Source organism: Aspergillus ibericus (genome assembly GCF_003184845.1).
Source record: "Aspergillus ibericus CBS 121593 unplaced genomic scaffold BO80scaffold_16, whole genome shotgun sequence".
Classification (NCBI taxonomy): domain Eukaryota; kingdom Fungi; phylum Ascomycota; class Eurotiomycetes; order Eurotiales; family Aspergillaceae; genus Aspergillus; species Aspergillus ibericus.
The window spans coordinates 403-16044 of NW_020292114.1; the positions used below are offsets into that span (position 1 = coordinate 403).

Here is a 15642-nt window from a genome sequence, read left to right on the forward strand (position 1 = left end):
AACTCGATTTTCTGGTGGGTGACCGTGGGGAATTCAGATTAAGCATCTCGACCTCTTCCTGACCTCTTTTCTGCAGTGGAGTCGGACTTGATCCTGCACGTCTATCGTCGACCTTGAGGATCCTTGAGCGTCGATTTGCTTATCGAACCTACTCTTTCCGAGAATCTCAGTCGACAATTCTCCGCATCAGGTGGGAGAATTGCTTTCGTCGGAACAAGCCAGGACAAGAAGCCAGAGTCGTCGGAAAGGTTCAAACACACAACTCCAGGCGGGAGAATTTTGCGAGGCACGCGGTCAGGATCTGAACAAAGTGGCATTGGCAAGCTTTTCGCTCCCACGAAGCACCATACACGCACGAAAGGTTTTTTCGCTCTGCGATCAATGATCGAGATACCGTGAAATCTTTCGCCAGTTTCTACCCCATTCACTTTTCTCCTCCCCCTCCCGTGTTTGATAGCCCTCTCCGCGTCACGATGGATCCCAGATCTCATCCTTCACGGCCCCCATCCACCAGTCTACCCCAGGGCTCCACGCCTCTGTCCTCGACGCCCATCTCGAGCATGCCTATGCCTCAGTACACCATGCAGCCTCAGTACCCTGTGTCCCAGCCGCATACCCTTCCCCCGCTACAGCCTCATCACAGCCAGTCTCCTGCCCCTCACTCTTACATGGGCCAGCCGTACCGGCCGGATCTGTCGAGGTATCCCGCTTCTACTCACGATGTTTACGCGTCGTCCGCCGCGCCTATCATGCCTCACACCACCGTGGGAAGCCTGCCTCCGTCGTCGTTCCTCTCCCATCCCAACCCGCAGGCTCAACCCCAGCCGTCGCAACCCTATCCTCCCCCTCATAGCGTGCTGCCTCCCGCATCCAGCGCCCAGAGCTACCCGCAGCCGATTGCGCCGGCGCCTCCGCGGGACCGTCGCTCGGATTTCTCCGGTCTTCCATCCGGTGCTTTCAGCTACAATGATGGCAAAGGGTCGCCTTGGATGAACCCGGATCCGGTTGCGGGTGCTAATGGTGCTGCGCCGTATGCTGCGAAGGAGCCGCCGAGGACTCAGGTTGTTGGGTCTCAGGGCCGTCGCGGAATTCTCCCGAGCGTTCCGGGGCGCGCGACTCCCGTCACCAACGGTGTCAATGGTACCGCCAAGAACACAACCATTCCGGCCAAGGACGCCGATGGAAAGTTCCCTTGCCCGCACTGCAACAAGACTTATCTCCATGCGAAGCATCTGAAGCGCCATTTGCTCAGACGTGAGTATCCCTTCCAAGTCAGATAAACATGGGCGCACTGCGGGGATGGAATTGTTTCGCTGACTAATATTTTCCTTCTCTAGACACTGGTGATCGTCCGTACATGTGTGTTCTCTGCAAGGATACCTTCTCTCGAAGTGATATTCTGAAGCGCCACTTCCAGAAGTGCTCATTGCGACGCGGAAACCCGACTGGGGCGACTCACTTGTCGCACCCCCAGGCGCATCTGAAGAGGTCTCAAGCTGGGGCGGCTCCTGTCAAGCCAGTTCAGGATGAAGTCCCTACGACCGTCCCGCATCCCAATGGCATTCCAGGTGCGGCGTATGGCGAGGCGCCCGTGAATGGCAACGGAATGGCCCCCGGCCGGCCAGGATACGCGGACCAGCAGCCTCTAGGTTTCTCAATGTCGTCTGTCAATGGGATGAACCGTGGTCAGCCCGACGACGGTTTCCCCCCTGGCCAGCCCCATCAGCGAGGACCCTGGCTTGCGGCTCCCAAGCAGAACCCGTACCTCGTGCAGCCTGGCACCGATGCATCCGGCCAGCAGCTGAATGTTGATCGTCCTCCTATTGAGCAGGTAAAGCCCCCGGTTGTTCAAGACCCTAAACGTCCTGTCATGACGGGACCCACTCCCAATCACGCTGGCGAAATTGACTGGACCTCGATGTTTCAGCCCGGAGCGTCCGACGGTTACATCAATCCCGTCTTCCCCCAGACCATGGCGTCCGGCCAGGAGCCCATCCACGCTCACGTCGATACCGAACGCAAATTTTACCCCACCACCACCGCTGGTCCTCAGGAGGGTGGAATGAACGGTCTCTACCTGGCTTCGACCACGTTGAGCGGCGACGGTAAGTAACAGAATGATGGTTACGCATGGATGACCGATTGCTGATCTCTAGCCCTAGGTACCGTTCAGCCCGCTAGGCAATAGTGGTGACATGGAGTGGATGTCTTGAGCTGACCACGTTAATCTTGGTGTTACGCACATCGAGTGAAACGGAGCGTTGCGGCCTTAGCGAACGAATACAAATTTGTCCTACTAACTGGGTTACGTTGTCAAACGATGTTATGCATAAGTCTAGCGATGTCTCGCGGTGCTGGGCAATCGACTGGGAGGATTTGTGGAGACGCTACTCCGATTATGCTTGTTGATGCTCGATTACAAGGATTTGCATGTCGTGCGGTTTTGCGCCTTATCAGTCTCGCAGCTTATGCGCATGAATCCAGTCTGGCAAGCCACTGGGATTTTCGAGGAGATGTTCCCTAAAAGAAAGGAACTCAAAAAAAAAAGGAATTTTATAGAAAAAAGCTCGTTACGGCCACCGACTCCGCGCAGCGCGCCTCCAGCGTTGGTCTAGATCACAGCATCCGGATTTCTCATTGTTTATGAAAACGTTTTATTCTCTCCTACTGGGGTATCTGGTCATCCATGCTTTATTTGAAAAACTCTTGTCAGCATTTTCTACGGCGAGTGCAGATTTGCGGTGGTTCTGGATCTGTTTTGTTTTCTCTCCATCCATTATGAGTGGGCCGACGGGATGGTGTGTGTGGTTTTTATCCGGCGTCCAATCATAGACTTGGGCATGTGCTTTGTTTTTGTTGTCCCTGGGCTCTTATTTTCATGAGTCTCTAAAAGATTTTGCGGGGAAGGTATCCGTTGACTCTTCGTTCCGATTTGCATGTTCTCTTTTTCTGACAATCCGAGCTGCACGGAGGATCTGTTTGCATAACCGTCACGGCCGTTTCCTATCCGCATGTTGTCTCCCAGTCGATCCTGTAAGTAGCTGTTGTGTGTCCGGCCGGGCATACGCGGTCGGTCTGGGATGAGAGGTGTTGTGTGTTCTATCTCGTCGTTGTCTCCTGCGTTACCTGTTCCTCTGTTCTGTGTCAGTGTGCTTCGGTTTCTTTCGTGTCTCATGTCTATCAATTTCTTTTTGCCTGTGAAAAAGGTAGCACGGTGCTTTTCAACTGCCCGATTTCCTACATTCGCGGCTGGGTTGCCTGCGGATCCTGGCCGCAGTCTCGAACACTCCTGCTGTGTTGGAGCTCTGGACGGCGGCTGGTTGATCGGCCTGGATGCACGCCCCTGGTCAGCCCAGATGTTCCATACGTCGCTTATTTGCTTGTTCTGTCTATGCTGCATGCGTTTCTCTTGTATCTGGTCCCGGAGTCTGGAGGCGAGGAGGCCGTCGAGCCCCCGCGCCGGGCTGGTGGAAACGTCACTTATGGGAAGCCATGGGGGATCAAAAGCTAGAATATAGACAGTCCGTGATTCGGAGTTGAACGAGAAATAATAAGGGCCATTATCCGATGTTCCAGCTGGTGTTGGGGGCGACCAGGGTAGTTGTAGATGTCGACGACAAAGGATGCAGGCAGGCCATGTGAACAGTGAACCGGCCTCCCCGACCGAGCCAGCCTTTGGTCCGGGGCGGGGAGGGCTGGGGAACCCGGGATTTCCCTACGGTGAACGCTGGCTGGTTAGCCCGACCGGCACCCCGTTTCAGGTGATGGTAGTAGGAGTTTGCATGTGCTTCGTGTAGAGAGATTCCTGGCAGAATGGGAGATCTCTTGGTCCACTCTGATGAGATCCCTGGGGTTCAAGTCAACTCCATGGCTTGCCTGGAGGATTCTAGGGATACTATGAAGTCCATCAGGATAGATCATATCGATCAACTATGCGGAGTACTCCGTATATGATCCCTCGAACCGTACTATAACGTCACCGCCGGCCGCCGAGGGGCTGCCCCGGATTGATATCCACCCCCGCTGATTGGCCGCCGCCCACGGGACGCCCCGGAGGGCCTCTAGGGTCACTCCAAGGTTGGCCTCGCATCTTCGCTCCCTCGTCATCGTTTCCCACTACGCCTCCCTCCTTCTGCCTCCGATCGTCCGTCCCCTCCTGCAGTCATCTATGGTACTGTCTGTGCTCGCCTTCTCCTCCTCCATCTGCCTTCTCCTCTCAGACCCCGTCTAGATCTCGTCTCCGCGACTCCGCGGCTACCGTCGCTCCGGCCTCGACCGACGACCGACGACCGACATCACTCTATATACCGCACTTGGATCCCCTCACTCAACCCCTCTCAACAAAAGCAACCCGTAACTTATACGTTCACGTCGGAAGGCGCCTTTTGACCGACTACAGGCCCTAGTCCTTCCCGACTAGCGTACCCCTGTCAGTCTCCATCTTAGTGTGCCCCCTCGTCACCATGTCCAGCAACCGGCCATTTCTGGCCAACTTCCTGGCGGCTTTTCGAGCCCAGTCCACCTACAAAGCCTCAACAGCAGGCTCACAATCCACCGCCGGTCCCTCTTCCTCGCTATCCTCGACCCAGATCTCCCAAGGCGCGCGAGCCATAGCCACCAAGGCCAGCGGCAATACTTCCTCTTCGGACGCCTCTCCCTCCACCACAACTCATCACTACCACCATTCCACCACCAGCACCCCCTCCTCGCATTCTCGACCACACTCTCACCACCGGCCCTCCTTCAACCAGCCCGAGTCGACCCCCGGGTCCCCGCCACCAGCGGGGCCAACCCAGCAGGCGGCCTCTTCCCCGCCCACCCCGGCCGCATCGAACCCTATCCCCATCACAAACAGCCACGGGCGCCAACGGCGCGGCAGCGACAGCTCCAGCGGCTCGGGAGGGTTCCGCGATGCGCTGGGTCCGGAGAAGTGGTATATTGGGGGGCGAACGCCGGGCGGCGAGGAGCGGTTCTACCGTTTAGGGATGGTGACGAAGGGTGGTGGTCGGCTAGGTGGAAGTGGTAGAGTGGGCAGTATTGATCAGCTGAGTCTGTGATTCTCTGTCTGTCTGCGTGTGCAAGTTCTTATATCCGGGATTATGGTGTTCGGGTGGTATTCTTTCCTTCCCCTGTAAGTGGGGTTACTGGCGTCCGATTAGGGCATTTGATGGCGTTTCTCTTGGAATGATTGGGATGGCTGGATGGAACAGAAAACGTTTGCTTTTACTACGATTGCTCATTTGATGAATCTTCGCTCCGCTCCGCTCACATATTGTGTTGGATTGATGGAATTGTATATGAAGACAATCCTCTTGTGTGGTGCGTTTTTCTTGTCGATAAAAGGTGGTTGATTGAGTGTTGATGAATGGGGAGTTAGATTCGAGTGCTGTATTATGATATGATACAAAATCTTCATGACATGCAATGGACCGATATGGACCTAGAGGATTAGTAGTTATAATTCACTTACCTCTTTACTGCTCATGCTATCTACCTTCCTACATACCCACCCCCTTACCTCCTTCTACCACCACCAAGTAGCCTCTTCCCCTGTGCCCCCATCCCAGCCCACCCACAAAACCATGACACTTAGGCCACCTGCTAGGAGGCAACCATATACCAAGAGGAAAGCAGTGTGCGCGAGAGGTATGGGCGTGGGTGCGCCGAGTAGGATTCAGACGAGGAGGCCTGGGAGTCGGCGCGTGGGGGCGTTGTCGATCACATCCCAAGCAGATGAATGCGACAGCGGATTCACAGATGAGGATTTCGACTAAGGAGGTAGGTCATGGTGATTGTGGAGGGGAGGTACTGGCGTAGTCGACAAGGCAGTAGGCTTGACTGGACAATCTGAGTTAGACGGTGGCTTGAATGGGGAATTGCATGGTTGCTTACTAGTTAACTGCGCAGAGAAAGAATGGACCACCACGTGGTATGCTAAAGAATGTAGGCTGAGAGATTCAGCATGTACATCGTTGCCCCCTGACTGGCTGGTTCCTGCACCGTGGGACACGATCGTGCCAGAGAATAGATCTTCAATGAGCTCACCGGGGTATGCTCCTTTCCCTAACAGCAAACCCCGGCCTCTGTATTGCAAGGTGACATTACGGAGGATGGCTCTGTGGATTGAGCTGTGCGGAGTGGTGACGTCTGCACAGTCACAGTCACATGGTCTGGATGCTGCGAGAGTCTTCACTTTAACCTCATCTCGCTTCGTACCTCACATCTGACACAGAATCTCCTCCCTCCCATCATTCCACGACTGGGGACCTCCGCGTTCCGAGCAGAGCTATAAGCCACGGGATTGCCTGATGGTTGCATACTCCAGGTTACGAATCCCGGGGCGATAAGATAAAGCGAGGAAGGCTGCGGCCGTCCAGACCCGCGGGCTTCGGAGGTGGCCGACAGCCTGCCTCTCCCCATCCGGGACTGCTTTTTGGCTCGGGGGTGGCTTTAAAAAGTTTCATCCCTGCTCGACTGCCTGCGCATATCCTTTCTGTCTGTGCAGAGTACTGTCTATCTAACATTTTCGCTCATCCTTCTCCATCCTCACCATGTCGTCCCCAGTCACTGCGGCCCGCTACGGCAAGGACAATGTCCGGGTATACAAGGTCCACCGCGATGAGAAGATCGGCGTCCAGACGGTTGTTGAGATGACCGTCTGCGTTCTGCTGGAGGGTGACATTGATACCTCGTATGATTCCCCTCCTCAACCATTTCTCCCATCCCCAGAGCTAACCATCTCGCAGCTACACCAAGGCCGACAACAGCGTGGTCGTCGCAACCGACTCCATCAAAAACACCATCTACATCACCGCCAAGCAAAACCCCGTTACTCCCCCGGAGCTCTTCGGCTCCATCCTCGGCAACCACTTCATCACAAAATACAATCACATCCACGCTGCCCACGTCCACATCATCACCCACCGCTGGACCCGCTTGACCATCGACGGCAAGCCGCACCCGCACTCCTTCCTCCGCGATGGCGAGGAGACCCGCAACGTCCAGGTTGATGCCGTCGAGGGCAAGGGCATCGACATCACCTCGTCCCTGGCCAAGCTGACCGTGCTGAAGAGCACCAACTCGCAGTTCTGGGGCTTCGTGCGTGACGAGTACACCACCCTCCCGGAGACGTGGGATCGTATTCTCAGCACCGACGTGGATGCGAGCTGGCAGTGGCGTCGGTTCAGCGGCCTGGATGAGGTGCGCGCTACCGTGCCCCAGTTCGATGCTACCTGGACTGCTGCGAGGGATATCACCCTCAAGACTTTCGCCGAGGACAACTCGGCTAGTGTGCAGAACACGATGTATAAGATGGCGGAGCAGATCCTGGACCGTCAGCCTCTGCTGGAGACGGTCGGGTACTCTTTGCCTAACAAGCATTACTTTGAAGTTGGTACGTTGCTACCTTTGTTCTGCAATCCAGTCCGGATCCTGCTAACACTGCGACAGACCTGAGCTGGCACAAGGGTCTCAAGAACACCGGCAAGGACGCTGAGGTGTATGCGCCACAGACCAACCCGAACGGGCTGATCAAGTGCACCGTTGGCCGCAACACCAAAGCCAAGCTGTAGGGTATTGATTCTGCATCGAAATGGAGTTCTGGCACATGTATATAGGTCTTAGTTAGGGTATAGCATATCACTTTATGATACAATTGCATCAGCGCAGATCAAGTAGACACATCATACATCCCTAAGTAAAAAGACAATGTTGTAGCTGGTAATATATCACACAAAAAAGAGAACAAAACTCCCACCCATGCGCTAGCAAGTCATACAGACAGAGAACAAATATCAATGATAGGTAAAAGTACAGGATACCGCAATAGCAAGCGACGACAACAAGACACCTAAGCCGAAGTCTCCGCCTCCGACTTAGCCGCCTTGAACGCCTCCTTCACCTCAGGAAGGTTTCCAATGACCGACTGTCCGTTGATCTTGACGATATTCTCCTTGTAGGGGTGCGCGTGACCTTCGAAAGCTACTACCGTTAGCATCTCCCTTCATCCCTCAAACAGAACCCAACCCCCAAAGCCAAAACACATATAATAAAAAGAAAAGATAGGAAAAAAAAAAAGAACATACTCTTCAACCTCGCCAACCTCTTATCCCTCAACCGGTTCTTCGGCAACATCCCCCGAACAGCCCGACGAAGCACCTCCCCGCCACCCCATTTCTCAAACATCTTGTCCATGGTCATGCTGCGCAGACTACCGGGCCGAGTGTTATGGGTGTAGTACTTCTTCTGGAACCGTTTCTTGCCGGTGACGCGGAGATCGTGACAGCCGACGGCGACGACGTAGTCGCCGCAGTCCGTGGAAGGGTCATAGATGGGCTTGTTCTTGCCCATGAGGGTCAGGGCGATGGAGGAGGCCACCCGACCTAGACTGCGAGGGTCACTGCCGACGTCGACGTAGTGCCATGTTCGGGAGAAGGCGAGACGAGACTATCATAGATTCAAGTGAGCATTAGCATGAGCATGAGCTTTGGCTTTGATATTGGATTGAGAGGTGAAACGAGGTAGATGGGAAGAAGGGAGATGAAGTAATAAGAAGAAAAGAGAAAGATGACATACCTTTCCAACCGTTGACGACATCTTGAACCAACAACCAACCTTAACTAGACTAAAGGAAGTATGATATCAACCACCTACTCCATACATCCCAGCACCCCGAATCTCAAAGCTTCGGAGCAGGAACTTCCTCACGTGACCCTCCCATCCCAGCCCGCAAGCCCTACCCAACCGCCCGCCGAAAACCGCCTAGCGCGAGAGACTAAGCGAAGGCCAGTCCGCACGGTGATAGCGAGGCCACCACCCACCACCACCGCCCGCGAGTTTGCCCGCCCCGGAAGCGAAAATTAATCGATTTGACGACCAGCAAGCAAATTCAACGACATCCGACACTACACACCACCGTTACTTCCCACCACCCACGGCACACACTTGTCATTATGGCTTCCGTTCCGAGTGTGCAATGCTTCGGCAAGAAGAAGACGGGTTAGTTTTTTTTTTTTTCCCTCCCTTGGGGGTTTTTGATATGTTTGGATGGGTGGATTGGGATATGGGGATATGCGGATATGCGGATACGGGGAATGGGATGGATGACTGAATCAATGCTAATGGTTGTATAGCTACTGCTGTCGCCCACTGCAAGGTATGAGATTTTGATATCTCCGAGTGATATTTTGATGTTGCGGATGCGAGTGTCGTTCGGGTTGGGCGGGTTTATGCGTTGTGAGTGAGTTTGGGATGGGGATTCGACATGGAATACTACGGAAGGGATATGGATTGAAGGAAGATGGAAATGGACGACAAATCGAATCGCGATCAACACATCGAGAAGGAAACACTGGCAAGGTGGAAGAAGGAGGAGGATACCGAACGACACCGCATCCACTCATCGCAAATTACATCACCAAGAACAACACTAATATCCAAACAGCAAGGCAAGGGTCTCATCAAGGTCAACGGCCAGCCCCTCTCTCTGGTCCAGCCTGAGATCCTCCGCTTCAAGGTACACACACACCACCACCAACCGATGCAAAGCAAGGCAACAGGAACAGGATTGACTGTCATAGGTCTACGAGCCCCTTCTGATCGTCGGAGCCGACAAGTTCTCCGGTGTCGATATCCGTGTCCGCGTCACCGGTGGTGGTCACACCTCCCAGGTCTACGCCATCCGTCAGGCCATCGCCAAGTCCATCGTCGCCTACTACCAGAAGTACGTCGATGAGCACTCCAAGAACCAGCTCAAGCAGGCTCTTGTCCAGTACGACCGCACACTCCTCGTTGCCGACAACCGTCGTACGGAGCCCAAGAAGTTCGGTGGTCGTGGTGCCCGTGCCCGCTACCAGAAGTCCTACCGTTAAACGGCTTGCCGTCGATTTATCCGTCGTCGCTTCGCGGCCCTCCTGGCTATGCTCTCCGGTTCGGGTCGCTGCTCGAGTCGTTCAAAAAGTTTATTCTTTTTCCTTATTCTCCCGCATACGAGGGCCGTGGCGCGTGGATTCTTTCGCAGGATGGTGTCGTCTTAACGGTGTACTACTGGGGTGGAGAGAGATCTGGTGTGGTGGTCCCATCCCGCCACTGGCAATTCATTCATAGAGGAAGGTTTGGGTTGTTACAGTGGTTGTATGGAAATGATGGTGCAATGCTGGCTCGGTCTTAGGCTGGAATTAGTATAGGCCTGGACTATCTCAATCACCCAATTTCTTTTTTTGTCATGACGTCTATCTATGATTGATGTATCGGAGATACGGGATGCCGGTAGCATTTAGCGAGCATCTAGTCGTTCTCTGTAGACCCTGCCGTTCCATGGCCATCAAGCCCCACCCTATCCTCAGCGGTCATATCTCAGATTTGCCGATTTAATCCGGCGCATCCCATTGTAGCAATTTCCCAGGCCTAGTCCGATAAACCCGCAGTCCAACTGATAATGAACGCAGAACGGTGCAACGATAGTACAAAGAGAGGTTAAGCCGAAACGCTATTGTCGGCCCATCGCATGCCATTGTTCATCCCCAACCCATTATGGTTGGCATGATCATCATCATCCTCACCCCCGTCGAGAGACAGCAATTGAAAGCGATTCACCGGAGCCGCTTTCTTGGGCGGTGCCTGTGGCTCTTTCTTGGCACTTTTGGCCGGAGATTCCATACACTCATCGGCATAGAATCCAATCTTCATCCCCTTGTACATGAACCGAGACATCATGCAGGAACGTGCAAAAAGCGCATTATGTACTGAATTGGTGGAGATGTAGGCATTGCCGTTCTTAAATTTCACCGAGATTACAATTAGATTGTGGATATGATCCAGATCTTTCCGGATGACCCACTCGGTGACGTTGGGCTGTACGTTGTAGATGACTAGATTCCGCGACGCGCCATTGTTGATTTTGACCCTAACATATGGAGGAAGATAGAACTGTCGGTCATTCCACCCCACTTCCACCTGTGGTGATTGCCTAATTAGCGGCGCTGGCCAATCCTGAGTGGGTACTTACGCGCTTTCCAGCCATGTAGAGACCGTAGGTCTTGGTATGCAGCAGAAAATCGCGGGCAGCGACTTCTTCAACGAATGACACACTCGCAATGCGCTCTCGCGCTCGTAGGTAGATGTGAAGTAGGGCTCCGCCCCTTACAGCTTCGACGATGTCTCTGTGTGTGACGCGGTCTGGGAGATTCCGAATCATCACGGTGCGTTGAGCGCCTGGAGTAGGAGAGGATCCTGCGCTTCTAGAAGACTCATCATAATCGTCCTTTCCTTCGCTGCCCTGAGGATCCAGCAGAGCCTCTTCATCCTCATGCCCATCTTCATTGTCGTCGAAATCGGCGTTCCGGTACGCCGCCTCTGTATGTTCCTGACAGCCCGTAGTACCCCCCTCGAGGGTCTCGTCGGACTTAGGAGGGGATACAGGAAGGTTCTCATCATTTTGCCGCTGTGATTTCAAGTGAGCAGTCCCGTAGATTAATATCTGGAAAGGTCAGTAAGTGCATGCCAATTGGTGGAGTGTTCTGACATCAAGAGTCTCCTGCGACAGTCCTCCAGTCAGAAGCGAATCCCTTAACTTCACTGGTAGATGTGTCAGCAGTCAAGGATTTGAGTATCAGCGATGGTAGCGTACAGAAATGTTGTGCGTCTTGGAGCTGAGTTGTACTCGTTAGTGAGGGGCCATTTTGGACCTGTCACATTGCACTCACTAGACGGGTGTACTCTGAGCGGGGGATTGTGACAGTCTCTGTACTTGACCGGAAATCTTGACGGCCCAGGGGTTTCTGGATTTTAATGTGCTCATGATATCAGCCCGTGGATGAGTCGACATTATTCCGTAGATGAGGTCACTCACCGCGTACGGCCTGTGTAGACGCCAGTCAGTCAGATGTTCATAGATCACCAACGCCAAAAAGTGGCATGATATGTCGCCAACAGAATGAAAGCACTGAGATCACCAGACTCACCTTCTCGGCGTGTACCGATTGGATTGGCCTCCATATGGAGCATACGACGACATAGTTTGTGAACCTGGTGTGGGGTTGTTTAGTAGAGGTCCGACGATCACCTGTGCCGCAGTTGAAAACCACAACTGATGGTGAAGCTGGACTTACCTGATGTGAAAGACATGTGAATACTCTGTGAGAAGCTAATTAGCCTAGGAGGCCTTCACTGCGGCAGGCCAGCGACAGCTGGAGGATGGCAGAGGATGAAGAAGAGGAGACGAGAGAAACGAGGAGAGGCCGAGGGGAGGAAGGTGATATCTCCAATTTCAGGTCACTCTGGATCCATGGTGCAGGCGCGATGGACCCCAGTAATTCTTCTGCTTTTCCTCTTTCTCATGGCTCTCTGCATGCTTCTGAATTCTTTTTTCATCGCCCGTCCTCTCCTGCTGGACGGTCTCAACTCTCAATCCCCCGAAGCAGCCCGCACTCGGAGTATCGCACTCACCGTGAAGCTTGATGGGTCTGAGCAGGACCGGTAAGGTTTGCAGAAGAGAAGAAAACTGCAGACCCGACGCAACGACGGATAGATTGCAGATGAAGAGCGACGGGAGAAGAAGGTAAGGCGCCGGGGGGCATGATGGGCCAACGCACGGGGAGCAGCATCCAATGGCACCCGAACAGGCAAGCGACGAGGCAAGCAGTGGGAGAAGCCACTGGCACCTCCTGGCACCTCCTGGCACCTCCTGGCACCTACGAAGGTTCGCGCTGGGATTTCTGGCGTCGGAGCTCCCAACCGCAGCGCTTGTGCGACCCAACGGCCACCAACCAGAGCTCCCTGCGGCAAACGACCGCACCATGGCTGCATGGCGTTGGACAAGTCAGAGCTTGGACGCCAACATCCCTGCAGCGTTGCTCCTACCACTGCAACCCGGGGGCTCAATCCCTGCCAGTTAGGCAACATTGCTCTCTTATCAGGTTTCCATTAGCGGCGTCATGCCGCTGCGGTGCGCTCCCAAGGCGCAGTTCATCCTACATATACATCGCTACGTGCTCTCTCTCCCACATGGATACCCATCAAGATGCTATCCCAAGTACATGCATGGAATCCCAAGCCGCTGCCTGAACCTTCCCCTCCTGCTGGCCCTCTATCTGCAGTGAGCTGTAAGTTCCCGCGACCCTAACATCGGCCGATCGCGGGTTGATATGGAGTCGCACCGACCTCTACGAGATAGGGGTATCCGGCTCACCCTGCACAATGGGAAGATTGGCTTCAAGGTCTATGGCTCTAGCAACGACAATCCCTAGCCGGGACAGGTCGACGCCTCTTCATCCCTTTCCTGAGGGTGATAGGTGGAGGGGAAATTGCCCGCCAGTGGTCTAAGCTCGATGGCTGATAGATCAGTGGCTAACAGACGGCCGTGTAGAGCTAGTTGTAAACCGGCGCAGCCCTAGTAAATAAACCAACTGCCTGTACATCATCAGCGTCCTAGATAGCTTCAAAGTCACCCCGTATCTTCAACACGTGCCGCATTTCGTCCCTCTACCTCATCTTGTAGCTCCCTCGGCGTCTCCTGTCGAGCTGCTACTGGTTCACGCCGCCTGGCTCGCCGAATTTGGACAACATTGATGGCCATTTGCGTCGCGAAAAGGGCCAAAAAGATTCCCAAAACAAGTGTCTGTGGTATATACGCTTCCGACTCCTCATTCTGCGCCCGGTGCCGGCCGTCAGATGCTGGGGAAGGAGCAGACCCAAAAGAAATGGAGACAGACATGGAGAACGGCGTGAAAGACGTGAAGACCCCCGTAGACGGTGACAGGTACCTTAGGCCGGGGCCCAGGAGCACCGGCACAAGGGAAAAGATGAGGAGAGGGACGGCTAGTCATAAGACCGAGGCGAATGATGGCCGGGGGCGAGCCAACCTTGTCAAGAAAACGGTGAGCGCCGGAAAGGATATAGAAGATAATCACAGCGAAAGTGAGCAGACCTCTACCTACCACTCGCGAGACTCCGACTTCCTCACCCACCGCACAACCATCTTTAGCCTTTCCCGGACACTGGTTGTAGATAAGAGATGATACTTTTCGTCTTCCCAGAGAGGCAGAACGCTGGCGAACCACCAGGGAAATAGAGCGGGATCCGTAGGAGCTTCGCCGTACGCTAGCAGAACACGTTGATGGAGCCATGTTGCTCCCTCGCGGCGATTTTTTTCGACAAAATCCAACGCTATCTGGAACAGCTGCTGCGTTGGCAGACGCTCCGGGGCTGTACTGGCAGCATCAACACTTGGAGATGGCAATTCGCTAGTTGTAGACGTCTCCAAGGATTCTTGCCTCTCCTCCTCAGATATCGGGATATCGTCCACTCGTTGTATCCTGCCAACATGATAGCCGTCCAACATCTCGAAACTGATGACCTTGAAGCGCGAGACCCCAGAAGCGATCACCAGACTCCTTCCGTCGGGCAGCAGCTCGAAGCGTTCCACCAGCAGCACCGTACCATACTGCATAAACTGAGCCCTTCCCAGACCTTGCTGCAGCCGACCAGAGCGATTATACATGACCATACCAAACTTCTTGTCCCTGCTTCGCATCACTCGTTGGATCATCGTTCGGTACCGCGGCTCAAAGATATGCAAGAAAGTCGGCATGGTCGGGAACGAAAGCGAGCTCACGAATAGAGGAATTGTCCGCTCCTTATCCTCTCGAGTCGCATCCTCAGTATATCCCTCCCGACGCGTCCCAATCTGTGCAGGGAACAAAGCCTCCACAAGTTCCGAAACCCTGTTGTTGATCGGTTCAGACCGCACAGTGGAAGACATATTCAACTTGCGTCGGCAAAGAGGACACAAATCGCTATGATCCAGGACCATTGCAACACACCCGCGACAGAACGTATGGCCACAGCAGGTCGTCAATGGGTCCAATATAAGTGAGTAGCAGACCTGACAGTCCAACTCATTCCGCACAGCCTCTCTCAGCCTTCCAAAAGATTGTCCAACCCCCTGCTGTACAGAGTCCTCGGGCGCATATCCCACGTCCGACGCATTGTAGTCAAACCGACCCTGCTTAACCAAGTCGTAGACACCACCCAACAAATCACAGCCAATTCTAGCATTCATAGGGGTCGATTCCAGTGAGCTTCTCCATGTCAACGAGAACCCCGCGTCTGGATCGACAGTGTCCGGGGTGGCCCCGCGGTTCGCCAACACCTCCTCGAACACATCCACCAGTTTGCTCAACAAGACGTCTGTCCCACAGTCCCCGAGGCAATGCTCACCAGAGCATGTGTCCTTTCCTCCCCAGTAGCATGTAAATCCCTCCTTCCGTTCATCGTTCGCCGGGTACGTAATTCCCGTCCGTTGACGGATCGGCGGGAGACACGACTTGCAGACTGTGTTTCCACATGGGAGTCGCAGCGGCGTTCGTAGCGGTAGGGAGCAGCGCGGACACTGGATAAGTCGGATGACGGAATGTGCGGGCAAAGGAAGCTGGTTGTCATCGGTCTCGTCTGAGTTCAGCGCGGTCGCGGCCGCGGAGAGAATCTCCCGGGCCTGCGGAGGAGGCGGAGAACTGGCTGTGCTAGCATCTTCCATGGAGGGAAATATCCAGTCCGAATCGTTGAAAGAATGATAAGCAGAGGAATGAAAGGTAGCTGAAGGGTTTCGCAGGAGAGGAATGCTTGGGATTGTTTTGCTGACGGGCG

At 54.3% G+C, this 15642-nt stretch overlaps 9 protein-coding genes across 9 annotated transcripts; 4 read left to right on the plus strand and 5 right to left on the minus strand.

Annotated features, from left to right (window-relative positions):
- Positions 1 to 473: 473 nt before the first annotated feature.
- BO80DRAFT_454606 (C2H2 transcription factor) lies at positions 474 to 2188 on the plus strand (the record flags this gene model as incomplete). Its single annotated transcript, XM_025722075.1, has 3 exons — positions 474 to 1254; positions 1338 to 2105; positions 2163 to 2188. 3 exons carry the CDS (start codon positions 474 to 476, stop codon positions 2186 to 2188), a joined length of 1575 nt encoding a protein of 524 aa, XP_025575907.1.
- A 294-nt stretch (positions 2189 to 2482) lies between these two features.
- On the minus strand, positions 2483 to 3643 carry BO80DRAFT_51417 (uncharacterized protein). The gene has a single exon (XM_025724557.1). It carries the CDS (start codon positions 3398 to 3400, stop codon positions 2777 to 2779), a length of 624 nt encoding a protein of 207 aa, XP_025575908.1. The 5' UTR covers positions 3401 to 3643; the 3' UTR covers positions 2483 to 2776.
- Positions 3644 to 4090: 447 nt separating this feature from the next.
- BO80DRAFT_424413 (uncharacterized protein) lies at positions 4091 to 5460 on the plus strand. The gene has a single exon (XM_025719285.1). The coding sequence runs from the start codon at positions 4464 to 4466 to the stop codon at positions 5055 to 5057; it is 594 nt and encodes a 197-aa protein (XP_025575909.1). The 5' UTR covers positions 4091 to 4463; the 3' UTR covers positions 5058 to 5460.
- Positions 5461 to 6074: 614 nt separating this feature from the next.
- BO80DRAFT_405232 (urate oxidase) lies at positions 6075 to 7668 on the plus strand. Its single transcript, XM_025717708.1, has 3 exons — positions 6075 to 6691; positions 6747 to 7393; positions 7450 to 7668. The coding sequence occupies exons 1-3, from the start codon at positions 6552 to 6554 to the stop codon at positions 7569 to 7571; spliced, it is 909 nt and encodes a 302-aa protein (XP_025575910.1). The 5' UTR covers positions 6075 to 6551; the 3' UTR covers positions 7572 to 7668.
- Positions 7599 to 8619, minus strand: BO80DRAFT_424415 (mitochondrial 54S ribosomal protein uL13m). The gene is made up of 3 exons (XM_025719286.1): positions 8575 to 8619; positions 8085 to 8445; positions 7599 to 7980 (listed from the first exon to the last, which is right to left on the minus strand). Exons 1-3 carry the CDS (start codon positions 8593 to 8595, stop codon positions 7850 to 7852), a joined length of 513 nt encoding a protein of 170 aa, XP_025575911.1. The 5' UTR covers positions 8596 to 8619; the 3' UTR covers positions 7599 to 7849.
- A 332-nt stretch (positions 8620 to 8951) lies between these two features.
- On the plus strand, positions 8952 to 9869 carry BO80DRAFT_354158 (40S ribosomal protein uS9; the record flags this gene model as incomplete). The annotated part of the gene is made up of 4 exons (XM_025715687.1): positions 8952 to 8997; positions 9132 to 9154; positions 9443 to 9514; positions 9579 to 9869. 4 exons carry the CDS (start codon positions 8952 to 8954, stop codon positions 9867 to 9869), a joined length of 432 nt encoding a protein of 143 aa, XP_025575912.1.
- A 262-nt stretch (positions 9870 to 10131) lies between these two features.
- On the minus strand, positions 10132 to 12123 carry BO80DRAFT_473321 (RNA-binding protein; the record flags this gene model as incomplete). The annotated part of the gene is made up of 6 exons (XM_025723163.1): positions 10132 to 10953; positions 11006 to 11476; positions 11703 to 11777; positions 11849 to 11858; positions 11961 to 12024; positions 12108 to 12123. The coding sequence occupies 6 exons, from the start codon at positions 12121 to 12123 to the stop codon at positions 10474 to 10476; spliced, it is 1116 nt and encodes a 371-aa protein (XP_025575913.1). The 3' UTR covers positions 10132 to 10473.
- A 52-nt stretch (positions 12124 to 12175) lies between these two features.
- BO80DRAFT_51100 (uncharacterized protein) lies at positions 12176 to 13359 on the minus strand. Its single transcript, XM_025724556.1, has 2 exons — positions 12445 to 13359; positions 12176 to 12385 (listed from the first exon to the last, which is right to left on the minus strand). The coding sequence occupies exons 1-2, from the start codon at positions 12898 to 12900 to the stop codon at positions 12266 to 12268; spliced, it is 576 nt and encodes a 191-aa protein (XP_025575914.1). The 5' UTR covers positions 12901 to 13359; the 3' UTR covers positions 12176 to 12265.
- Positions 13360 to 13525: 166 nt separating this feature from the next.
- BO80DRAFT_335177 (putative ATP-dependent protease (CrgA)) lies at positions 13526 to 15517 on the minus strand (the record flags this gene model as incomplete). The annotated part of the gene is made up of 2 exons (XM_025715190.1): positions 13526 to 13760; positions 13935 to 15517. Coding segments are annotated over 2 exons (1818 nt in total), but the record flags the coding sequence as incomplete, so codon positions are not given.
- Between the last annotated feature and the right edge of the window lie 125 nt (positions 15518 to 15642).

Bases quoted from the DNA above. Each gene is read 5' to 3' on its own strand.
- BO80DRAFT_51417 (XM_025724557.1), bottom strand. From the start codon at position 3,400: ATGCAGCATAGACAGAACAAGCAAATAAGCGACGTATGGAACATCTGG.
- BO80DRAFT_424413 (XM_025719285.1), top strand. From the start codon at position 4,464: ATGTCCAGCAACCGGCCATTTCTGGCCAACTTCCTGGCGGCTTTTCGA.
- BO80DRAFT_405232 (XM_025717708.1), top strand. From the start codon at position 6,552: ATGTCGTCCCCAGTCACTGCGGCCCGCTACGGCAAGGACAATGTCCGG. The intron at 6,692-6,746 runs GTATGATTCCCC...ACCATCTCGCAG, and splicing joins GAGGGTGACATTGATACCTC to CTACACCAAGGCCGACAACA. The intron at 7,394-7,449 runs GTACGTTGCTAC...ACACTGCGACAG, and splicing joins CAAGCATTACTTTGAAGTTG to ACCTGAGCTGGCACAAGGGT.
- BO80DRAFT_424415 (XM_025719286.1), bottom strand. From the start codon at position 8,595: ATGTCGTCAACGGTTGGAAAG. The intron at 8,446-8,574 runs GTATGTCATCTT...AATCTATGATAG, and splicing joins TGTCGTCAACGGTTGGAAAG to TCTCGTCTCGCCTTCTCCCG. The intron at 7,981-8,084 runs GTATGTTCTTTT...TAACGGTAGTAG, and splicing joins GAGGTTGGCGAGGTTGAAGA to CTTTCGAAGGTCACGCGCAC.
- BO80DRAFT_51100 (XM_025724556.1), bottom strand. From the start codon at position 12,900: ATGTTGCCTAACTGGCAGGGATTGAGCCCCCGGGTTGCAGTGGTAGGA. The intron at 12,386-12,444 runs GTGAGTGCGATA...GAGACCGTCCAG, and splicing joins CAGACCCATCAAGCTTCACG to CAGGAGAGGACGGGCGATGA.